Source organism: Cimex lectularius, unplaced genomic scaffold (genome assembly GCF_000648675.2).
Source record: "Cimex lectularius strain Harlan isolate CLEC.00 unplaced genomic scaffold, Clec_2.1 scaffold100, whole genome shotgun sequence".
NCBI classification, from domain to species: domain Eukaryota; kingdom Metazoa; phylum Arthropoda; class Insecta; order Hemiptera; family Cimicidae; genus Cimex; species Cimex lectularius.
Window position 1 is genome coordinate 702,905 of NW_019392663.1, and position 26,603 is coordinate 729,507.

General features: G+C 34.9%; 1 protein-coding gene across 2 annotated transcripts; it reads left to right on the top strand.

Annotated features, from left to right (window-relative positions):
- Positions 1-26,152, top strand: LOC106663697. 2 transcript variants are annotated; one of them, XM_014388743.1, is made up of 5 exons: positions 1-126; positions 22,264-22,529; positions 23,441-23,575; positions 23,752-23,914; positions 24,802-26,152. In XM_014388743.1, the coding sequence occupies exons 1-5, from the start codon at positions 105-107 to the stop codon at positions 24,804-24,806; spliced, it is 591 nt and encodes a 196-aa protein (XP_014244229.1). In that variant the 5' UTR covers positions 1-104; the 3' UTR covers positions 24,807-26,152. The 2 variants fall into 2 exon arrangements, with proteins under 2 accessions (XP_014244229.1, XP_024080708.1); XM_024224940.1 differs by lacking the exon at positions 24,802-26,152 and having other exon boundaries at positions 23,752-23,922.
- Positions 26,153-26,603: the final 451 nt, after the last annotated feature.

The following is a 26,603-nucleotide window of genomic DNA, read 5'->3' on the forward strand; positions in this document are numbered from 1 at the left end:
GCTCTTTCCTCCGGCTGAGCCAGAATCGTCAGTTTTATACGCAGAGACGAGATAATCGCGTCGTTCGACTCAAATAGCAACTTCTTGCTTCAGCAAATCCAGTCATGTTCGGAGGAATCGGAGGAGGTAAACAATCAATTAACGTCTGATTGCCGATAAAAATCAATCTAATGTTGCTACATCCGACTATTTTCTTAATAAATTTTCTTTTTTTCATATTCAAATCGACAATTAAACTTAAAGAAAAAAACATATATTGGGTTGGATATTATTTACACAGCTTTGTTTTTTCTTAAGGAATATATAATCTTAACTAAATTTGAAAAGATGGACATTTATGGGTGTCGGACACCACACCCCCTTCGTAGTAGGTACCTTTAATCAAATTGATTAATAGTGTACTACATCCACCATCGAACGGAATCTGTCGAATATTGTTTAAAATAACATTTTTTTAAATCCATTGCCTTATTCTGTTTGGTGATATGATATTAAATCCCCTCCCACGACGGCTAGGACGAAAAATGCGGAAGGATCGCCGGACCTAGAGCGCGAATGGGCACGACCTTGTCGAGGAGAAGGCCGCATTCTTAGCCGTGAGAGACGGCGTTTCGTCCGAATCCTTTTCTCCGGATCGATGTCGGCTTATTTATAATTTAGAGTGAAAATCGTTGTCCTTGGACGACGACTGTTTATGTGTGGAAATTCTGCAGGCGATCTGCCATGCCTGATATCGACGTTTCTATATCGCACGTAATACCTCTGTAAAACGTGAGACTCTGCCGATTCGAAATTTACTAAATATCGGTGCAAAAGGCTATTGCTCTCTTCGGATAAAGATGGATCCTAGATTATGTTTTGTCTGTGTAGTATCTCGATGCACAACACCCGCGGCAGCACCAACGACTTCATTTAAAACAATTCGATCTCGTATATATACCGTAATTCGGTAAATTACTACTGAATGACGCAAACCCCTTCATCTTCCGACAAGCACACCCTACAGGCCTTCCGGGATAGTCTATTCGGTTTTTCAATAGCCCCCAGGTGTGGATAAAATATCTGTAAGTTTCTTTTAAAAGCCCTCCTTGGATACATATATGATAACACAGTTCTAGAGTCGATGCTTGATTTCAAGCAGAACGCGTCTAATTGTGTCAATAAAGCGGGTAAAGAAGGGCTGACACTGTGTTTAATCATTACGGACCGTTACATTGACATTATTTGACAAATACACAAAACGGCGTTTTCCACGCTTGGGAATTTGTAGGTGGTCAATTTTCTTTCTATTAGTTCTCAAGGGCGGAGATATTGACGGCTGAAAACTATGCCATATGCCTGTGGCGGGGACGCAGCACACAGCAATATGTATTGAGATTCTACATGTTGAAAGTCTTTTCAAAAATCAACCTTGCAACAACAAAAGAAACAATAAAAATTAACAAATCAACTAGCTTTTAATATTTTGTTAGTTTATTATTGTCCACATATCTTATTATAAAAGTAGTTGCATAAAATGCATTTAGTTATATCATACGTAACTATTCAATAATTCATTCATAAGCTGATCCCTTTCTTAACAATGATTTTCAAAAATATTAGCCTAAATTTGGAGTGAAGTTCTAATCCATTATTTAACAGTATTAAGCAGGTATCCAAAATGTCATATTTACATATTTATTGAGATCCCACTAGACCTGCTTATTATAACTAAATTTTTTATTTTTGTTTATGCACATACTTTTTAATGTTGTAAGTTTCCTTTTCCTGTGTGATGCCTCAAGAATGTAATTTCCTTCTATGTCCTTTATTTTTTTGTCCATGCATTTTTCAGGGTGTTCCTTGTTTATCTGTTGTAATATTGATTCCATTCTTCGTCTTATTGATTATTCGGAGATCGTGAGATGCGGTCTGGTCTGATGGGTACATACTTCGTCTTAGAGGAATCACAAAGGTCCCTGCAGTTCAGAGGGTAGAGAAGTAGTTTATTTTGTTTAGTTATTCAGTATGTGTAACCCCTTTGTAACAGTTCTCAAATGAAATGGGAGAGGAAAAATTGTTTTATAGTGTCGTATTTTTATCAGAGTTCATTGAAAAATAAAGGAACCTACTGTGCCAAGATAAGGCATGGGGAAAATTAGTTTTGTTTAAAAAAAAATTGCTTGATTTAATTGAAGAGAGATTCCTAATTCGAATGAGTTGAACCAATTTGCATGACAGCAGAAAAACGTTTTCTTTATCGTGCCAACGTTTCGATCTTTATTGAGATCATCTTCAGGGCCTGAGATTTATAAACATTGTTTTAATTTTACAAATACACGAAGGATGTGAAAAAAAGGAATTTATAAATGCCAGAAAATTTTATATTCAATCAAAGTATTTGTACTCACTCGAAGTGTTTGTTTTCTGCGTAATTGTGTCATTCTTGTGTGTCGTAATGACACAATTACTCAGGTCATCTAGGTCATCTAATCGTACTCGCACGTACAAGAGCCGACAGAGATGCGCCTTAACTTTTGGAGCCTGTGAGCCCAATAAAAAAATTGAAGAAGAGATAACTTACTGATAAACAATTTTTTTAAAAAGTTTTTACAATAAAGACAACGCTTTCAACCTTTCTATCTGACTCACCCTTTCGCACTCCTTTGAGTCCACTGTTCTGCTTCCACATGTCAGTCAGTGTGAATAGTTTTGTACATGATTTTAGGTGACACATTTTTTTCCAAACCCATCAAACAAGCAAAAGGTCAATTATTAAAAAAAAAAAAAAAAAAAATAGAGAAGAAGATGTTTAAATCATATATAAAACTATTCTCACTACAAAAATAAAGAATTTCATCTATTTAAAAAAAACGTTCTATCTCATTTCATAATTTATACGTCCTTTGACATATTTATTTTTAAAGAACGCGGCGTCGCGGTCGGTCGGGCTATGATGAACTCATCTTGAATGAATTGACCATTTGTAATCATTTCTTGGGTCCGCCTGCTCTCGACGGTCCGTGATGTCTGCACCCCTTATTTTAATTTCTGGAATATCTGTTAGTTAGAAATAAAAACTTACTATTGAATATGAAGTTATAACATTGAAATAATATCAAATGCGACTTTTGAGTTGAGGCTTGAGAAAAGTCTACCAATGAAGTTTTAAAGATATAAAAATAAGCAATCAACATACCACAAAATAAGAACGTTTACGGTACTTTAAGTTGATTTTCCTTTTACTATACCATGATATCAATTATTTCTCAACGATTTTTTTTATTATTATGACATAAACCTTTCACCTCAAAGAAGCCGACTCATAGAAAAATGGATGTCTATCCCTACTTCCTTCCTCACTCCTTCAAAATCCAACGTATAAACAAAAACATTAATATCATACTGACACTCTCAACACGTCACACAGTAATGACACATCTACACAGAAAACAATAACTTTGAGTAAGTAAAAATACTTTGATTGAGGCTAAAATTTCTAGACTACAATTTCTATTATTCAAATTCATTTTTTCACATCTTTCATATAAGTTATTTATATAAGTTAAACAATGTTTGTAAATCCCAGGACCTGAAGATGATCTCAATAAAGATCGAAACGTTGGCACGATAAAGAAAATGTTTTTCTAAACCTATCTCACACCAGACCGCATCTCACGATCTCCAACCAACAGTTCCTCTTGAGGGCTTTTCGGGAGAATTTATTGACATACTTGGAATGGCCTAAATTCCAAAGTATCTGGATATACTCGGACAGACTGACGTTATCAATCTTCACTTGATAGAAAGTCTGAATACTAAGCCTATATATCGATCTGCTCAAGTCCTACAGCCCCACTGATGTTGCCTAGGAGGTGGAGTACGAAGATTGAGCATGGACGGTGGCTCCAACAACCTACAAGCCCTATATGCACCCAAAGTGTTGAATCGTGAAAGGATATTTAAGCAAAATAAAAATGCACTGGTAGACATCTCTAAGTCGGAAAAACACAATAGATTGCTGCAGTTTTCTTTTTTTACAATTATTTCATTAATATTCACCGAAATTATTAATTTCTAAAGTTAGACATCTACATTTATTTTCGTTAACATATACGTATGTATGGACTTATTTTATTAAAAATGACTGAGTTTTCATTGGCTTGATATTAATGTTAGTTTATTGTTTGTCTTTTTTGCCTCTGAGAGAAGAGAACCAGTAATTATTTTTAAAAAACTTAATTGTTAAATGTGGGATAAAATAATATCCCTAGGTTTGCAAAATATAATCTTCTTCTCAAAGAAGCGATGTAAACTACTTAACTACTACTACTTAATTTATCATTTCGCGAAATCATTCCCGATTCGAATTATAAAACTATGAGAAAAAGTGTACATTCAAAGCCTTTTTCCAAGGTAAACAAGGGCCAATTTTAGTATCCCCACCAACGAAGAAGATGCTCGCTCTTCTTTTCCTCTTCGAAGATCTCGAAATAAACCGGGTAAACAAAAACCCGTTTTGATGAAAAACCGAATACTTCAGACATGGAAATGGGAAAAACAAATAGAAATGAAATGATGAAAAATTCAGCCAGCAATTAATTTTTAACCGAGGCGAATCAGCATCCGCCATGTATTATTGAATGTAATAAAATATTATCTAAAATGTTGTGGTTTTCTTAAAGTCTACAGAAAAGATTTCTACTGTGCTGATAAATCATTAATAAAGAACATACAGAACATGAAGAAATAACATTATGAGATAGTATTTAGTGACCGTTAATTAATAACATATAATGATACCAAAAAATCTACTTTTTATCCAATTACCTTCATATTTTGAATCAAGGTTAATAATAAATAAGCACATTAAACAAGCTTTAAATACACGTTATTGATATTAAATATTCAAAAAACATTAAACTTTTTTAACATTAACAACATTATTAAACACTAAATTAAAAAAACTTAACATTCAATTAAATTGTTATATGTTTTTCTTAAGGACATAGTTTTAAGTGGAGAAGTTATCGCCGGGCTTTGGCCAACGACGGACCTTTAATAGCACGCCCGACCTTTAATAGGATGACGATGCATATGGCGCATGCAATTTCAAAACCGTTCATTTTAGTGAGAACAGCTTGTAATTTTCATCGTAGGGGTCGGCTAAATGACAGACCGCTGTTCATAAGTGGCCATCCAGAGGTCGTCTCATAAATATTCAGTTTTTGTTCTTTCTTTCCTAGGTTCAAGTTAAGTTGTTTCAACGTTTTTAACAATTTTAATTTTAATTTTCAAATTTAAGTTAAACGTTTTCTGCCATTGTTGACTTTAGTTGTTTGCCCAACTGTTTGATGGAGAATGGATATTCCTCCATTAGTCAGAATATCTTATTTTACCCTATTCCTGCATTATTTATTTTTTACTTTTGGAAAAGATAGTTCTACTCACAGAAGTTTTAAGCTATCCGAATTTCGAGTAATAAATACTCATCATCTGGCAGAAGGTACAAACAAGTTTCACGATATGCATTATATGTAAGAAATTAATTTGTATGTTAATATTATATCCATTATATTTCTTGGTCCGATTGTCCAAATAACTTCTTTCAATTAATTAATCTTTATGTAAGATATTGGTTGAACTGAAAAATTTAGTGTCACTAGCGGGATTCGAACCCACGACATTATTTTGTACAAGTCTAAAATTGTGGTAAATCAATATCTATTATATTATTTTTGCATTTTATCTCCGTTGACTTTTTTTATTTCAAATTTCCCAAATCAATCTAGTTCCCTCTCTTCGTTTAAAGTGTGTAACACTGTTGTATTTAAATTTAAATTAGTCCTTAAATTCAGAAAATTTGTTCGATTTAGGCAAGTGTTCTTTAACTCCGTATGTAAACCCCGCTTTTTGACAAGTCCTTCATCTTTACAAGCCTTTCTTAAAATTCATGTCCAGTGGCCTGTTTGTGTCTTCCGCCTGATGATGAGTATTATTGCTCGAAATCAGGTTAGCTATGCAAGTAGAACCATCTTTTCCAAACAGTGAATTGCCATTACTCACCCAAAGTTTTACTTCAAACCATTTCCATACATTATTTATTGTTTCTTTTAATGCCATGTACAGGTTATTATCACAAGACGTATTTAAGATGTAAAATTAGACTTTAATCTCATTCAGGTCCACCAGATTGATAGTACGGCCGTGTTGGCACTTAAGAAAACTCAGGGAATAGTGGCTCAAAATCAAATTTTGTGCTGATTTCCTATTCCTTAAACATGATTCAATGACAGGTTTTTTTTCAACCGGTAGAAATTGAATCACAAGAGCTCAATGAAAACTGCAAATAACATATTTTGCGGATGACGCGGTAAAAATAGTTGCCTTTGGGCGTGCTATGAACAGAACTATCTTTTACAAAATGTTAAATGACAACTCACCCTACCTCAAATCATTTCTATTAATGATTATAAAGAGTCAGTACAAATGAGCAATTATGGTTCCATTTCAATGACAAAAAACTAATTTAATCATTTAACAAAACGATAAGGAAGCTTAAAATAAGAAAAGAAATAAACTATATTAAGACGAAACATTATGTAAAAAATAATAATAATGAAAACATCATTTTAATCAAACCTCTTTGTGATATTGCTATTATCGTTTTAATTCTATTTTAATTATTTCTAGAAAAATCTATACCAATTTTCAAATACGGCTGAGTTAAACTGATAAATTGACTATTTTTAGTCAACTTTATCTTAAAGTAGAAATTCCTCATTAATCTAATATTTTTAATCAAAGATTTTTGAAACAGTTAAATTCGCTTCGAAATCACTGAAAATTTTCGTTCCGTCGGTTTAAAGATATACCATTTGGCTATTTTTGGCCATATAACAAGGTTCAATCCACTTTTTGGAGATGATGGTTCTACTCGCTGATTTCACAGAAATATCGGGATCTTTACAAGTTTATACTTTTTACTTTTAAACAAAAATGAAAATACACTGAGAGGCAAAACACTTCTAACTTTTGAACACAATTAATCTTTATGTAAGGTATTGGTTGAAATTAAAAAGGTAGTCTCACGAGCGGGATTCGAACCCACGACCTTCGGCTAAATACGCCGCTGCTCTACCACTTGAGCTATCGTGACTTCGATCCACTGGGAAACCAACTTCCAATCTCAACTGTCTTTCGAATTTTCCCTCCTTTTTGCCATTTTTTTTTAGATGAAATGAAGTCAATCTTCACTAAAGTTCTCCGTGGCCATTTCATTTGTCGCCGAAAATCAAATAGATTACACGACATTTGAAAAATGGCAAAAAGGAGGGAAAATTCAAAAAGGTGGGGTTGAGATGGGAAGTTACTGCCCGCGTGGATCGAAGTCACGATAGTTCAAGTGGTAGAGTAGCGGCGTATCTAACCGAAGGTCGTGGGTTCCAATCCCGCTCGTAAAACTAACTTTTTCATTTCAACCAAGGCCTTAATTAATTGAAAGATATTAATTGATCAAGTGGACCACGAAAACTAGTGGACTTAAAATAACAATTTAACAGAAGACATGATCAACTAAGAAACTTCTAGGACCAAAGCCGTCTTGACCGTCAACACTAAACGAATCTTACACAAAGCTTTGCTTGTTCTGCCAAGCCTGCAACATCGAGTCAAAAGTCTTCAGACAAATCGTCAAAGGACCTTATTACGGCACTAACCTCACTGTCCACTACGACTTCAACATTCCTTTTATAAACGAACTGATCCGTTCCCTATTCCAAAAGTTTCACACCAATATGTCGATCCATCCTAACCCTACTGCTCGAGCCCTCTCTACATATCCCGTGAACTCGTCACGCCGCCTTAATCGACAGTGGCCTCCTTAATCCCTCACACTGAGTTCAAGCATTGGATGGTTCTCATGGCATGCGTCTTTCGGGTGCAGGTCTGACATTAGTGTTAGTGTTGTGAGCGTGTGAAAAGTTTGTTTTTAATCACATTTGTAATATGTATGAATATGTATAGGGTAAAAATAAAATAATAATTATTATATTAAACAATTATCGTATTAAATGAAAATATTATATTATCATAATTATTGGTTTACATCATTGGTTTGGTATATTCATTTTTTCGCCTGCCAGGCAAATATTTTCGATCTTTATCTTGCATTGATGACCGTTGGGGCCTCTGACGTCCCCAATGATGAAAACTTTAAATGCCTACATGAGATATATCGTCATTAATGATATTCCATTTACTTCACAAAATTACTCACAAAACGTTTTGTTTGAGTATTGGTTCTTAATTTCTGTTATTATTGATTTCTTCTCCACTGATTAATCTGAATAAACAATCGACTTCGATCGAGTTTAAAAACGAATCCCCCAGGGGTTTATTAGAGAAATAATTTCTAGGATCGATGAGATCATCACTACCGAGAGGCTCTAGAAAACCATATGGAAAGGAATGTGACATTGATATTTCTGAAGAGAAATAGGAAAAAACTTACTTTGAATTGAATACCGTATACACTCAATTTTTCAGACGGCCTCGCTGTGCGTTGAAACACAGGATAATCCTTAGAATGGGAAGGGTGCGTTGGCTAGAAAGTGTTTCAACGCACTTACTCCCTTCTTTCCCCCTACGAAAAAGCCTTCTTCTGTACTAATTTCAAGCTAATGGTACTTGAAAGGAGGGTCGGCACAGATTCCCTATGAAAAGAGCTAAACCAGCGTCTTGTTTACTTTAAAAAAATCGATCCGGTTTTTTTCGGGATAATGTCATGATCGTATTATTAAGAAATCATCGTTTTTACTATGTCGATGTAGATATAATAGTCGGGGTGTAATATACTGCGCCTTTAAGAGCTATTGTATCCCCCGTTCTCAGCCCAAAGCCACCGGTGAGTCTATTTCATCAAGGAACTTGATTAATAGACCCGGTTTCAATAGTTGAATCTCTTCTTTGGTCACATTGTACATCCCAAAGCACTTCCTCCTGCGGGCAAGTGTAGCTCCGCAGTTTGTTAGTAGGTGTGTGGGTGTCTCCTCTGCCTCTTTGCAGAATTCGCATGTGCCCTCTTGGATTATTCCAATCTTCTTTAATTGTCCATTTAGCTTGCAGCGTCCTGTTGAGAATCCAATTAGGATTCGCAGTTTATTCCTGCTTCCTTTGACATATTCTGTAATTTCTTTTCTTCCGAAATTTGTTAGGAGATTCTTGGATTGACTGTGTCCAATGAGTTAATTCCATTTTTCCTTCATTTTCTTTTTGTCCTTCTGACTGAGATACTCATTGATAGTGTGGGTTCCTACGCCACAGATGGTTTCGGGTCCTATCAGCGGTGTAGCAGCTCCTTTTCTTGCAAGGGTGTCCGCTTTCTCGTTGCCACTCCCATGTGTCCTGGGACCCAGCAGAGGCTGACTTTGTTCTGCGTACCTAATTTTTTTCTACAATACAAACTGATTGTCCAAAGGATTTCATCTTAATCTTTACCAATTAAGTGTTTTTTCAAACTCATTTTAATATTGAACCATGAAGCTTCAAAGACGTCATTTGGATGTACAAACTGCTCGGACGTCTGATCCGACGTTGGTCTGATCGACAGAAGTCATTATTTTCACATAAATGTGAAAAGGCGAATTTTTACATTATGAAAAGGCCGAAAAATAATTCTATAGAACAACCATTTTATGCCTAATTGGGTGACTTTAGGTGGAATACTACCTTCACCAGTTTCCATGGCTTGGGTAGATATTTTTAGGCTACTTAAGCTCTGAAGCCCGCATATGTGACTATGTCTCCTACCATTTGTACAGCGGTGCCAGATACATTACTCATGATTTAATTGGGAGAAAGTGTCCTAGAGCCTATTTACTTTCTGCTGCCAATTTCTGAAGTATTAAGAAATACGCCTCTCCTATTGCTTCTTTGGTCGGTTTGTATTTGTTTACTTTGTATGGAAGCTTTTCTATCCATAACGTTTTGATCAGTCCTCGAGTATTTCTATACATATAATAAGTGTTTTCGGGGGCCGCAACGGTTTAGGCGTTGACACGGCGCTCATCACTGTAAGGTAAAGGTCCCGGGTTCGAATCCAGCGGTCCTGCATTCCATCCCGACAAATGGTTTTTTTTTTTTTCAAAAACACCGGCACTCCGAGGGTTGATATAACCTCTGCTGTTGCGAACCCTCGTTAAAAAAAAATCATCTACGGTTACCAAGTATGTTTCATCTGTATTTTGATTTAGGTACTCGGTACTCAATTTTTGTTGGGCGAAATGGCTTTATACAACTACTTTTTTTTTATTTTATTTTTTTATTTTTTTTTTTTACGAGGGTTCGTAACAGCAGAGGTCATATAAACCCTCAGGGTGCCGGTGTTTTTGAAAAAAAAGCCCATTTGTAAGTATGTCGGGTTCAAATGCAGGGCCGCTGGATTCGAACCTGGGACCTTTACCTTACAGTGATGAGCGCCGTGTCAAAGACTAAACCTTGCGGCCACCGACGCCCCTTCAACTTAACTTTATACAACAATTTTAATTACGTTCTTACTTTTTTAAAGCTAGTCATAAAGGCACCATACTCGCCTATGTCATTTCATGCCAGGACAACAGAATATTAATAACTATAATTTCGTAACTTTATTTATCGGGTTGTCCGGAAAATAATGCAGGATTTTAAGTTTTCATTAAAAAAAATCTATATAAAATATTCTGTTTACGTTTACAGGATTACTCATTTGTATGAATGTCAACACTTATTAATCCTCTTCCAAATGATATTGTTTGTTTACCTCTGTAGCATTCCGCTACTTGGAAATAATTCAGTCATCCTTATAATGTCAAAGCGAGAATTTCGTACGATTTTCTTTTACGAGTTTAAACTCGGCCGAAGCGGAGCCCAAACGGCTAGAAACATTAACCAAGTCTGGGGCGAGGGTTGTGTTAATGAGTGCACTGTGCAAAGGTGGTTTAAAAAATTTCGGGAGGGAGATTTCAGCCTTGAAGATGAAGAAGGTCGTGGAAGGCCTTCCTCTCTTAATGATGATGTTCTGCGATCAGTGGTGGAAGAAAACCCCAAAACAACTGTTCGAGAACTTGCAGAGCAACTCAAAGTCAGTAAAACGACCGTCGCTGACCACCTCAAGGCGATTGGAAAAGTGAAAAAACTCGAAAATTGGGTTCCACACTCATTAAACGATCGCCAAAAAAATCAGCGCTTTGATGTTTGTGCATCACTTCTTTGTCGAAACAAAAATGACCCATTTCTGGCCAGAATTGTTACATGTGACGAAAAGTGGATTCTCTACGATAACACTAGACGTTCTGGACAGTGGCTCGACAAAGGAGAAGCTCCAATACATTTTCCAAAGCCCCCAACTCATCAAAAAAAGGTAATGGTTACGGTATGGTGGGCTTCATTTGGTTTAATACACTACAGCTTCTTAAATCCTGGCGAAACCATCAATGCTGAATCATACTGTAACCAAATTAATACCATGCATCAGAAATTGGCAGTAATGAAGCCCTCTTTGGTCAATCGGAAAGGGCCCATTTTGTTGCATGACAACGCTCGACCACATGTGTCACGTGTAACGTCACAAAAATTATTGGAGCTTGGCTATGAAACTTTGCCTCACCCACCCTACTCTCCGGACCTCTCGCCTACTGACTACCATTTTTTTAGACACCTGGACCACTACTTACAACACATAATATTCAAAAATCAAACGGAACTGGAAAATGCATTTATTGACTTTATCAATTCTAAAAATTCTGAATTCTACTCAGACGGAATTAATAAGTTACCAACACGTTGGGAGAAATGTATTGAGAGTATGGGAAATTATTTTGATTAAAGAACATTGCTTTAAAGTAACTAGTTTCTTTTTTTTTGTTTAATACCAAAATCCTGCATTATTTTCCGGACAACCCAATACTTAACTATATGATTTTATGTTACAAATATATATATATTTGTAACTTTGCACTGATTTCATTTCATCGAAATAGATAATTAATTATCTGGTCTGCCTATTTTCGCCTCTCCTATTGTTAACCTATAGGTCCACCATTTTTAAATGGTATTTTAGGACGTCTGTGACAGCCATTCAACGTTTTAAGTTTTACCCCGAATTATTTTATAAACGGGCTTCGTTTCAGGACCATCAGCCAAACCGGGTCAGGCGGACCTCCGAATTCAACTCTCGCCTCCAACGATCGATGTTAATCGGATCGATGGTGACATTTGCAGAAACCGTTGCATTTTCGTATTCTATGGAAGAAGAGAGTAATTTCGCAGCCCCAGGCTGATTTGCATTAATAACGACTTCTAAAAAGGGCCATCGAGAGCCGGCCCGGGTCGATACCCAATCCCTCTTTCTCCTAACATTCTGCCCAGGCGACAAAATCCCGAATGGCAGGCGATACGGTTTTTTTCGCCCTTGGAAAAATTTCCCATTGAGGAAGTTTGTAGGAAAATAATGACATCAGAAACATGCTTCATAAACACCAGCTGCAGACTATTTAAACAACTTTAATAAATAATATATATAGCATATAAATACTACTGAAAACCTTCCTAAATATATTGTAACTCAAGCCTTTAATAAATTAGAATTTAACTTTTGATTAATGAAGCACTTCTAATGGCTCCCAAGGGTGATTAATGAACTCCATAAGATGAAATACGCCTAATGTAACTCGCCTTTATATGTACATAATACACTTTATAACACATATAAACACTTTATAATGTTTTTATTTATTGTGTAAATATAAAGGTGAGATTATGTAAGTTAAAATTAAAACTTTAAGCGTAATGTAATTTGAACGCCAACTTCCAGCAAACCAATTCACCCTGTTTTTCACACCCTCAAATCTCTGCTTTTTAAGATGGGCTTTTGAAATATGAATCATAAATTAACCTTAGTTGTAAACAAAAAATTGTAAAAAATTGATCACTTAATATTTAGCCTTTTGAAAGGGGAGAATTGATGACTCCCTGATCATCAAAATTATACGGTACTTCCCGAATAGGTAAAAACTTGAAATTCGGTAAAACGGTAGGGTTTATATAAGAAGTACAGGAAAAAATCTGAAAATTGCAATTTTCTCCAAATTAGTGCCGCTCTACGGGGTAGGAGATAGTCTCACCATCAAAATTATAAACCACTAGGTGACATGAAATTTGGTACAAAGGTAGGTCTCATACTATAAGTTAAGAATTTGAAAATTTCAATTTTACTCAAAATGAGTGCCCCTTTAGTGTAGCCTCATCAAAATTATCAGGCAATTACCTTTAGGTACAAATGTGAAATTCGGTACAAAGGTGTGTCATACTGATTATTCGGAGATCGTGAGATGCGGTCAGGTCTGACGTAGGTTTTAGAAAAATGTTTTCTCTATCGTGCCAACGTTTCCATCTTTAAATTCACTAATTTCGTGGTCCCGCGCGTGCCATTGACTTTTTATCTCAACTAAAAACCTTAATTAATTGTAATATATTAATTGGTCAAGCGGACCACGAAATTAGTGAATTTAATGATTAAAAATGAAGTACGCTTCACTAAAGCTCTCCGTGGCCATTTCATTTGTCGTCGAGAATCCAATCCGATTACACGACATTTGAAAAATGGCAAAAAGGAGGGAAAATTCAAAAGTTGCGGTTGAGATGGGAAGTTGGTGTCCAAGTGGATCGAGGTCACGATAGCTCAAGTGGTAGAGCAGCGGCGTATCAAGCCGAAGATCGTGGGTTCGAATCCCGCTCGTGCCATTGATTTTTTTATCTCAACTAAAAACCTTAAGTAATTGTTTCCATCTTTATTGAGATCATCTTCAGGGCCTGGGGTATGTCTTATACTGCAAAAAAGGTAACAATCTGAAAGGTGATGAGTGAAGGTGTGATGTTGCGGAAAAAACTGACGTCAGTTTAGGCCTGGTAACGGATTCATTGGCACTATTGAGCAAGTCATATGGGACTTTGACGACCGCTCCGTTAAACATAAATTAAAGTACTCGCATTGGTTAGGACTTAGAACGGATTCCGACCAAGTTAGTCATCAGCCGATCTTATGTGCACCGGCATCAATTCCCATTTGTTTGGCTATTGCCATTACCATTCATAAAAGTGAAGAATTATTTTTGTCAACTGCTTATTAGGCGTTATTAACTCAATGTTCTCGTGTGGCCAAGCGTATGTGGGCTCTGTTCAGATTGGCAAGCTTCCAGGGAGTTTGCCTGGTTACTTTGATCGCTCCTGAGATCTGAATGAAAGCCAAGGACACTACAATTGTTGAATACCACCGTACTATCATTGTACAGTCGAGACTTCAGTCCATTTGCCCAATAAATCTCGACGGCGGAAAATGAAAGATCATATTTGGCTATGTGTGTCTGGTGTTGATAAGGCCCAAGGAGCCAATTTCTCATTTCGTCGACAGAGGCCCAAACGATGTTACAAGAGAAAATCTACGACATGCTTAATCGCTCCTGTGCTTCGAAAAAGAATAAATCGACGTCCACGATGCTGAAGCGAATAAAACAGTGAGATATTCCAACAAAAATCTAACCGTGAAAAAAGCAGATCTCCAGAAAATTAGCCTGTCAAATGTCCATATTGTGGCCAAGTCCGTTCTTTTTTTAGTCCACAACTTGAGAGAACTCAAAAGAAAAGATAAAAATTCTAGACTCCCTCCCAAAAAATCAGCATATCAATGTAGTTATATATACGTTGTGGCCAACCTCTGTTCCTACTTTTATAAGGAACGTTGTTTTTTATATTTTTACTGCTTAACACTTGCCCACTTTCTGAATGAGGATGAAAACATCAGGACCATGTGTGCTTACACAGAAGAAGTGGTTGAAGGGAAGGGACTCAGAAAAGAAAAAAATTCCTGAATCCTCATTGCTCATTCAGTCAATAATCTTTACATTAATAATTTTATTAATTTTTTACATTAATAATTTTTTACACATCTAATAATCTAATATTAAAAAATATTCTTCTCCCGAATACATAATCTAATCGACGCCCCATCATCTTTTACCACGTCTATACACAAGTAGTTTAATTTTTTCGATGTCATTAGTTTGTGACATTTATTTTTTATGGATTTCTAGCACAACGAAAATACATAAAAACAAATTTTTAAATCTTTGTTTTGTAATAAATATGTAAATAGAATTCTATCATAGCGTTCCAAACAAGATAATAAATTATAATTTGTGATTGTAAAAGAAACGGGTTGAAAAAGGAAAATTGTCGCGTCTGAAACTTTTGATAATTGTGTCACAGCCAAGAGAAACCTATAGCCTTTCAAGAAAGAGAAAAAATTAAAATTCCTGATCACTTTTCATCAATTCATTTTCAATTTTCTTCACAAATTGACACAATCTCTCTCTCTCTCTCTCTCTCTCTCTCTCTCTCTCTCTATCTATCTATCTATCTATCTATCTATCTATCTATCTATCTATCTATCTCTTCCTCTTTCTCTCTCTCTCTCTCTTTCTCTCTATTTTTCGCAATTTTAATTCATGTCGTTTGCAGCAAGTGAGAAACTCTGAGCGTTGTCAAATATGAAGTTGTCTCGACGAACATGAAATTAAGTTTTGACAGCCTGATCGAAATTGTCAGCTCTGGCCTGACTCGCCGATGGTATTTTTAATTTATTGGTCGACCAAACACTCAACGAACTTTTTTCCCTTCAATCATCACTGTCTATCAGTGTCGACCCAGTTCACGACACACTGCTTCCTAATTACCAAAAACCACGTCCAACCTACTAAAATAGCGACCCCGTTTGTAGCAAATGCAGAACCGTTTTACACAGAAATAAATAAATTTCCCAATGAATACAGTTCGTACAACATAGAAATGTGGCCCCCATGAGAAAAAAGGGGGCATTTTTTAATGAAACTCCCACCGATACGGGCAGTTGTTGCAGCTCGCCAGGGTTGAATTCTCAATGCCCAGGGGCAAAAGAACGGTGGCGCCTTTTAATAAAAACCTGGCCAATCGATCAGTACGAAATGGAAAAAACAAGCTTCACTCTGCAAGATTACATTTGTCCGACGTCATCTCTAAAAGAGACAACCTGCATGGCTTTATCATTTTGCAATCACAATACCTCATTGCTACTATCGTTTATTTAACAACGGTCATGTATAACTAAAAGTAAATGATTAAACTCTTGTGAAATGTACTGGAAGATGTCTAACAGTAATCGGTCGTCGGTAGTAAGACATGTCCAACTGTTGTCCTATCGCAGTGTCATGTGAAAACTATTTTATTTAAATCTGCATGCGAAGAGCATGTTCTGGTATTGTGAAGGAAACATCAATTTTCTCTAACTTGTAATGGCGTTTCTAAATTAATGGGAATTCAACCTCCGGGCGTTGATACGCGCGACGAGGCCGGACATTAAAAGACTATTACAACAATTGTTTAATTTTAAGAAGCACACTTCTGTTTAATATTTCACAAATTACATCTCCATCATAAGTGAACTTCCTTTCTCCCTCACTCTCTCTCACTCTCTCTCTCTCTGTCATTCTCTCACTATCTCTCCCTTTCACACGCGCACTTCATTCTGGATTCGAACTCACGACCTTCGGTTGAATAACCGAACCCTAACCACTTGAGCTATCGTGACCTCGATCCACTCGGACACCAACTTCCCACCTCAACCTACCTATCGAATTTTCCCTCCTTTTGCCATTTTTTAAATGTCGTGCGAAAAAATGAAATGGCCACGGAGAACTTTAGTGAAGACATACTTCGACTTACTTATTAAATCCATTATATTTCGTAGTCCTATTGACCAAATAACTTCTTTCAATTAATTAATCATTATGTAGTACTTTAATACTTTAATTAAGTATTATAGTATTGGTTTAAATGAAAAAGTTGGTGTCCGAGTAGATCGAAGTCACGATAGCTCAAGTGGTAGAGCAGCGGCGTATTTAGCCGAAGGTCGTGGGTTCAAATCCCGCTCTTGACACTAACTTTTTCATTTCGACCAATACCTTACATAAAGATTAATTAATTTAAAGAACTTTTTGGTCAATCAGACCACAAAATATAATGGAATTAATAATAATATTCGAATTATAACAAGTTGGTAGCGATTGACTCTGACTATTTATATGTATATCTCGATAAACTTTAATCTATCTTAATTTATCTATATATCTCTCTTAACCAATTAGGTATACCATGGATTGAGAGTGATAAATAGAAACGGATCAGGGCAGAGACGGGGAAGAGAGGAAGTGAGAACTTGGGACAAATGATAAGCTGTGTTTAGATAATAAAGGCAAAACTGTACAAAATCTTGGATCGTGTTTTATCGTTGTTTGGTTTTCTAGGGGCGTAACAGCTTCTCGGTAAGAATATTTCAAATTTTCAACCCTTAGACTTCAGTTCTAATTCAGAATCTCACGGCGTTAAACTACACTTCATAATTATCCTCTCGTGTGTATTTATGTGGGTTCTTTTTAAAGGAGTGCAGGATCTGTGAAAAAATTCTAATTTGGACTATATTTGATAAAGGGCCGAATTGGGAGGCTCGCTTAAAACTATTAACCCTACTCCATGGGAACCGTGGAGGAAAGTGGTGTTGAGCCATTTTTCGAAAATCGAGTTATCGGCGGTACTACTCGATGAAATTACATTCCCTTTGATTATAGCGTGAAAGTTATTTTCAATCGATTTACTAGGAGAGCACATTTATTACAACTTTGTGGGACGTCCCTTGTGAAAATTTTCAGATAACGAATTAGAGATCATGTTTACTTTTATTTACTTTCCACGAGGACGCGTTGTCTTCATAATTCCATAACGTTTTCCACAAAGTTTATAATCGATACTTCAAAGGATAAACATTTTATTTTTGCGCAAAATAGTAAAGCATCAATTTAGCATTGGAAGTTTGGCCTGTAACAAAACCAACACAGTCAGCAATGTCGAGAGGACCTTTTTTCCTTTAGATCTGAATCTGTGATAAAGTAGATTATTATTAATATTTTACGAGGTTCGCAACAGCGGAGGTCATATAAAATGCAGGGCCGCTGGATTCGAACCCGGGACCTTTACCTTACAGTGATGTGCGCCGTGTTAACGCCTTAACTGTTACGGCCGCCGACACCCCCTCAAGTAGATTATTAAAAAATCGTTTTGGAGATGGTTAGTGTAACAGAAACAAGTATGTTGTAGATTTTTTCTTCTAAACTTCTAACATCAAGAAAAAAGGATTTAAACAAGCATCAACCTACAAGCGGGTTGCAGAGTGGTTTTCTCCATAATTAATGATCGCACACTTTCGATCAACCGAATCATTGAGAAATCTGTTACTAATTTAATATTAACACCTACATTGCAGTCATCGACTTCGAAAAAGCGATCGTCTCAGCATTCCACTCTTTCGTATTCTATGCCCTTGAACCTCAAGATATCACAAAAACTTGCATAAATGTAATAAAAGAAATGCACCAAAAATAAAGATCCAGAGTAAAAATGGACGAAAAAGAGCACTACTTCAAAATCGAACGCGGAGTTAAGCTGGCAAATCACCTATCCCCGATTATATTCAATTGTTACCTGGAGCAAATAGTTAGGGGCGCTGAACTGGAAAAAAAGAAAACGTTTGGAATACTAATTGGTGAGAAACGCTTGACACATCTACGATTTGCGGATTACCTAATCCTACTTGCTGAAACTGCTTTTATGATGACGTGATTTGCTTTCCTCCTAGATCACTGAAAGAGCTAAGGCGGACTTACGAAAGAAAAAAACGTTCTAATGACAACTGGAACCCCCCCCCCAAAAAAAAAAAAAAAAAAACAAATAAAAGACAAATCACTAAGGAGAAGGAAATATGTATCTCGAACAATTCCTCAATTTTAAAGACAAAATAAATTATCAGAAGAATATCCTGTCTTGGAGGAAATTCTGGAGTCTGAAACCAAAAGTGGAGACCAGATTCTGGAGTCAAAAATAATAAGATAGAACCCAAGAAACCAGGCGGGTAGTAGTAGAATCAGCAGTATTGCCTTGACTCACCTATGCTTCCCGAACATGGCCAATTTGCCATGTAATCCCATAAAGACAAATGGAAAAATGCATGCTTGAAATAAAACAAAATGACAGTGTGAAAAATGTTAACATTCAGGAAAAGACAGATCAAGAGGTTAGAGAAAAAGTGAAGGCATTTAAGTGGAAGTTGGCGGGCCATGCATGAGGGATAAAGATAGCGGCAAATGGACGAGAAAAGCTACAAAATTAAACACCATGCAGGGAGACAGGAAAAGAGAAAAACGGGAACAAGATGGGAAGACAAAAAACAAAAGAACAAAGAAATTTACAAGGGAAGGAGGATCAAATTGCATAAAGAAAACAAAAAATTGGGAAATGTGGATGCAAATAAAGGAGGCCTGTTGGGAAAAAAATTAGTTAATAGATTATATTAAAAAATTCTTTTACTTGATATTAGCAAATTTAAACCAATAAAAGGCTATTTTATTCATTTATTTATTTTAGTGACTAACCAATTTTAATCTTAATTAATTTAGACTGATAGTTATAAATATAACAAGCTTGATAGATATCTCGAAATATATTATATTATAATATAATAAATATATTACTGATAGATTAAAGCTTATAAATAGATAAATACTTTTTAATAGTGTAACAGATTACCTCTTCCTCTTTCTTCTACTTGTCCCTTTCTCTTCACTAAACACACTCTCTCACACCACACTCTCTCTCTCTCTCTCTCTCTATCTATCTATCTCTCTCTCTCTATCTATCTATCTATCTATCTATCTGTCTATCTTTCTATTTATCTATCCATCTGTCTCTTTCTCTATATCCATCTATATATATCACTCTCTTTCTTTCTTTTTCCCTCTCTCCCCGATCACACACTCACTTCGATCCATCGGACACCAAAAAATTGAAAAATGGCAGTATCCCTCCTGGGAAAAATCGAAAAGTTGTAGGCTGAGATGGGAAGTTGGTGTCCGAGTGGATCGATGTCACAATAGTTCAAGTGGTAGAGCAGCGGCGTATTTAGCCGAAGGTCGTGGGTTCGAATCCCGCATTTCAACCAAAAACCATATATAAAAAGATTAATTCATTCAATATATTTTGAACGTAGGCTAAAATAGCTCGAAGAGCAGGAAGTATGTATAGCCACATATTTGTCGCGATGTTATTCCTTTATTTATTTATTTTAGTTTATTTTTGTATTACAAAGGGTTTCATTGTTTTTCCTGTATTCTTATGCAAATTATAAAATAGCCCGGCTGCCCTTGAGGTCGTACGCGGAAATAACGAGCCGTGCCAACTGGGTTAGCCGTTAGATAATAAATATTTCTACAAACTGGGATTGGACAAGCGTCAAACTGCGAGAGCAAGTTTTGACTCTGCTTTCAAAAAGGGTGCTCATTTTCAAATTTGTTCAACTTTTGGCATGCTTAAATGTTTGGTCAGTTCGTTCGGTGTTAGCGCGATGGTTCTCAACTCCTCCATTGGCCTTGAGGGCTTGAGCCGCCATTCAGGCGGTACGGCGCCGATGATTTCACCCGATGAAGGGCACGGCCGAGCTCGAAATAGACTTCACCCTAATTATGTCGTGTAGAAATGTTAGACTGACATCATCATTACCGTTTATGGACAAGTCATTTTTTCCCTAATTCTATAGATCAAATGTAGGCGGCATAACAAATCGACACTAAGCAAAAACTAGACAAAAATTACTAATCGATGCACACAAGTTAAACAAAGATTTGGGTGTACTTATCACTGAGTTACCAGGAAATCGATTGAACCATCATTTGATTTATATTTCTTGTGTTTCTTTTCAGGAACTAGACAACCATCAAACTCATTTTCTTTTAATAGATGGTTGACTAGTTCCTGAAAAGAAACATAAGAAATATAAAAAGCCAACAACCGAAAAAGAAGAAAAAAAATCATTTGATTTAGTTATATCCATCACACAGAGAAAAATTACTAACAGGTCGGTTTCACAATTAGATCGACGTAGGTCGTACGACTTGTAGCTCTCTGTCAACTCGATTGAGCCAGTCTTCTTTCCTTCGCAGGTGGTTGCCCTGAATTTTGATGCTTAAATATTTGTTGGTGCAATTGTATATATACTTTTACTGATGAAAAATATCTGCAATGTACAATTACAATTATGTGACAATGCTTGCTCAAAATTAATACTGATGAGAGAGTGCAAAACTATAGTGTGATAACATTCGGCCTGTGTTCGGGTAACTTTGTAGTGTGCTTATAAACGTACCGTATAATCAGGTCTCTGTCAAATATACATATATTTAACAATAGGTCACTGTTAGGACGATCTACTATAAATCAATCTATATCAAATCTATAGATACAAATATACACATCAATCCGTATATAATCATGTCAGTAATAGATCAATCACTAAAAGACAGGGGCATCGGTGGCCGTAACAGATAAGGCGTTGACACGAGGCTCAACACTTTAAGGTAGTTTCCCGGTTCGAAACCAGTGGCATTGCAATTGGAACTGCATCTGACATGCTTGGTGTTATCTCAAAAACACCCATACCCCAAGTGACTAATGCAGTTGCAAAGCACCGTAAAAAAAAATCATTATGACCAAATATAATGTAGTTGATCTATCATGCAGACAAAAATTACTAATTAATTAATTGTCAAGTCAAATATTCATAATTTGACAAATTAGGACAAAAACAGCATAAAAATTATTGAGACGATCTGTCAAAATGACAACCAGTCTCTCACAAAGTCAAAAATTAATAATATATCAATTGGTTTATCATCTAGTCAAAAAATACTTAGGAATGAGTGGTACTACTTATTACAAATAGATAGCATTTAAACTTAAGAAAAAATATATTTGTAAACATTTGTACAATTGAAAACCTTGGTACTCTGTGTATTAGTGCTAAGAAAATTTATTCCCTTTGCCTTTGCATTAACAAAAGTTAATATGAAGGACATTTTGTTGAAATTACTTTGATTGAGAATCATGTTACTCTATGTTTAAAAGACCTGACAAAAGTGAATGTAAAAACAGAAGTAAATGTTATTTTATTGTTAACTAATTAAACTTTATTTTCATTTGTCTTTAATTGAAAATTTTTGTTATATTGTGTTTGTTATATGCAGTATATTGTGTTATTGTTACTTATTTATGATTAATTTAAAAGATTATTTGATTTTGTGAGTTTATATTTTATTTATTTATGCATTTTTTTAGCTTTGAAAAGCCTGTCTGGGAAGGCAGAGGAGATGATAGAAAAAACCAAGACATCAGTTGGAGAAATGGCAGCAGAAAAGAAGGCAGCAGCCGCTGCCATGCTTGAGGCCCAGGCTAAGAAGACATCTGATGCCCTTTGGCAGTCAAAGTCCAACGTTGAGGCGGGACTGGCTGAAGGGGCTGCAGAGGCCAAGGCAGCTGCAATCGACGGTTTTGACGCTGAGCTCTCAAACGCTGAGAAGTTGGTCGACGAGGGGGTGACCGAGGTAAAGCCAAAAACTCAAACCGTCAAACTTTTTGTAGATGAATGTGGAAAGCTCTGCCAAGAGATTAGTTGGCAAAACCCCTTGTGAACCTTTTCTTTTAAATAAAAATAAACAAATATTTTAAAAAATTAAAATCAATCTTTTAGTATATTTAAATAAGTAAAAATGTAGATGTGAAGTAGAGTAGATATGAATGTTTAATGCATTGTGCAACTTTTGTGAGCATGTTGGTGTTTGTAAGAAGATTGGTCAACAGACATTCGTTGATGTCATTACAATAACAGTCACAAAGCATTGACATATTATAAATAATTAAGCCATTAAAAAATTACTAAACAGTTTAGAAGTACTACAGTATCAAATCAATATTTATATTACCTAGTGGATGTGTTGTTATATTTTGACCTGACTTTTATTAATCAATCAACTGGTATTAGAAATGAGATACATTTCATTTGAATTCATTCCTATTGAAACCTCTTGTTGTTAATTAAATTCTGGCATTAAACTCTTTGTAAGAAAAATTCATATACATATATATATATATAGCACCATTATTTAACAATTAAATGAAAGTAAAGTAAAAATGTTTAATACATAGTTCAACCTGTAGAATTTTTAAAAAAACAGGAATGGTTTATTCTCTGTAATTAATTATTATTGAAACATAATTTTTTTTTTCTTCAAGGGATGACAATGCATGAAAACTACCAAAATTTGACACAAATCTGGTTTACAAATTTCACAGCTATTCTTCTAAACTAATATTATTATTATTTTTACTGCGATGTAATCCCTCGTTCTCGTCTGTTTTTATTTTGATTTTTATACACTTTTTTTTCTCTTGCTTATGTTGTTTTTGTTTATGTAAACCAGTAAACGGTTGTGCATTAGTTTTTATTTTCACATAGAACAAAACACCCAAACCCGCGACAACTGATTCCGGCTTTGACCCTGCTAAATTGCTGGCAAGTACGGCACTCGCCGGAGGCGTCCAGGGCATGGAAAAGGAGGTAGAAAAAGTGGTTGATGAAAAACTGAAAGAGGTATTTCTGAGAATTTTTATTTATTTTTTCAGTTTTTTTAAAAATGTAATTTAGTTGTTTATTATTTTTTAATTTCAAATAGAAACCAGATGATAATTTGAGCAGAACGGAACGTTCTTTAAACAAAAAAGTGAAATAATACATTTATGTTGTAATTATTTTCTTTTGTTTGACAGGTGGGCCAGACCGTGGACACCAAATTGAAAGAAGCGGACCAATACATCGATCAAAAACGTGATGAAGTGGTTAAGGTGGTCCAAGAAGAAACCCAAAAAACAGCCAATTCTGCGGGTGAAGGACTTGGCTCTGTACTCGGAAAGGCAAAAGGCCTTCTCCCTTGTAAGTAGATCTAAATGATTCCCTTATAAATTTATTAACTGGCCCTTAATCCCACAATAACAAGTTTGTAGTTGCTGTTGTCTTAGTTTGTAAGAATTCGCATTAAATCTTGTGAGGTGATAAAATCGTAGCTTGATCGTCTACAGTCAGCTTTATTTGTTAGTCTGTGTAATATTTTTGTAATTTGTCTTTATTTTTCAGCAATTAAATCTTAATTATAATTACAAAAATGTTGTAATTAGAAAGAGTTTTTTTATTAATCAAGTATTATTTAAGTTTAAAAGAAGAAAATTTCTACCTAACCACATCTTGATAAGAACAAATCAATAATAATAGTATTAATAAACTTTTTCCCTATCCTTAAACAGAATAGCACGTCATCTGTAAAACTAATCTACAATTTTTTTTAGAAATTTTATATAATTCTTTTTCAGCTAATTGCACCAGAACTTGCAATAATGAAGTTATTAAAAATATCAATTGATTAATGTGCCTAATCTTGTACATAGATACAATAACAGGACTTTAAGTCATATGAAGGAGAATTTTTTAGTTACACTATTCACACTGGTATGTTCGAGAGTTTAGCATTTCTCCATATTCAATGGTTTGTCAAGGGTATAAGCAGGGTGAAACAAGCTCGGTAGCTAATTTTGTTTATGCATATGCAATTAATGAACAATAGAATTGTCTTATCTTCACCCAAACTAACCACTTAAAATGGGAAAATGCATAAACATTTGGACATACCACTGTAAATAGGCACATGAAGATGATTGTAAATGATCAAACATTGAAGTTGCTACTTTTGCCTTACATCTGTTGTTTTGTATATATAATAGAATATATTATAAATTGCACTAATATTTTTATATATTTGTTTTCAGTTTAATTGATTAAGCAAAGCAGTTCAGCGGCCCCACTTGCTTCTTTCTTATAATTATACAATACCATAAGTAATGTTTTGCACATAGTACAGTTTAGAAAATGTTAGCAATTACTTATCTGTAATAGGAAATATAAGCAAAACTTTTGAGAAATGTCGTAATATTATTGTTTTAATAAGAAAAAAAGAAAATTTGGAAAATAAAAATAAAAAAATAAGAAAAAAAAACAGAAAAAATAAAAATGGTTTTTAAAGGCCTAAAAAAAGGTGATCTATTCAAAAGTGCTGAGGCACTAGCAATTGTCTAGAATTGAAAGATTTTTAATTATTCAAACCAACCGAGTAAATAATGAAAATTTTCTTTTTGAAATTCAAAATCAATATGGAAAAGTGTTAATTCGATGTATGTACATTAAAAAAGTTCTTCAGAGTTTTAATAAGTGATTGGATCAGTATTGTAGTTACTAAATTATCGAAAATGATAAGTTAGCACTGGTTGTTCATTTGATAAACCTACACAGCAGCATGATCTGTTTCGATGAGAACTATCATCCAAATCAATTACATACCTTGACCGTTAAATTTTCTTCATTGTCGGCCAATATGACAAAGTTAATTGGAAAATGTCCATACAAAAATGATTCAACCCAATAATTTTACTTGGTATACATAGTTCCTTCTATACTTCACTTCAGTGTAGCTATATGCTTGTGCTGTAGGGGGTTTATTAACAATTGTACTTTTTATTATTGCTAACTGCAAAGTGCGGCATCGCTTGTTAAATATAAATACTATTGTTGAAGTGTTAAAACCTCATTTTATTGCAAAAAATGTGATATGTAACCGTAGAACCCCCTCCAATAAAAAAGAAAAAAAAAATGATTATGCACCAGTCTAACTTGCCAAATGTTTATATATAAATATTTTAGTATTTTATTTTTTATAAGATAGTTGCTTGTCACAAAGGTATAATTGTTTCGTTGTTGACACTGTTAGTTGAATAAATTTCAGATAGTTTATATTTTTCATAAAGCCTAGTTCCCTCTGCCTTACTTTCAAAATTATATGTCAATTACGTGTATATTATAGCACAATTGTGTAATTGTATTTTAAATTTATTCTAAAGCAAATTGAATCTATATATGTATATTTTTGGAAGAGCTTTGCGACTGTATGGGTTCTTTCACGGTCGAGGCAAGGATTGATTATACCACATTTCTCTGTCGTAAACTATCTTTCGTACTTCTATCTTTGTCGAAGCATTTCTAAAGTCCTTGAGTATCTAATTCTGTAATGTAAACATTTACCCCTCTGTGTAATGTAATGTAATAAAAGTGTTTTATGAAAGGACAGTGTCTGGTTTTCTTTTCTCCTATGACCCGAATTTCACCTCATTATCTAGATCATTCGTAAAAAAAAAAAAAAAAAAAAAAAAAAAAAAATGACGCTAAACATAACACTTTTCACACAATATTGTAAAAACAAAATAAAATTTTTATAAAATAAGATCATGGTTGGATGGAACCATACAGACTTTTGAAAGATGTGTTAAGGTATGAGGTACACAAAAAAGGTTTATACGGCAAAGGTGATGTTTCAGATTTGAGGAGGCGCTTAAGTAAAACTCTTAGATAATTATTAATTAATTAATTCAAAGTTACCAGCCGTGAAGAATTAATTCTTTGCATAACCTAACTTAAACAAAGCATTAATACCTATCATCAGCAAAAATTCATCTCTTTAGATTTGATAAATCTGAACGTTGCTTTTATCTTGATTAAAAATTAAATATATATCATTATA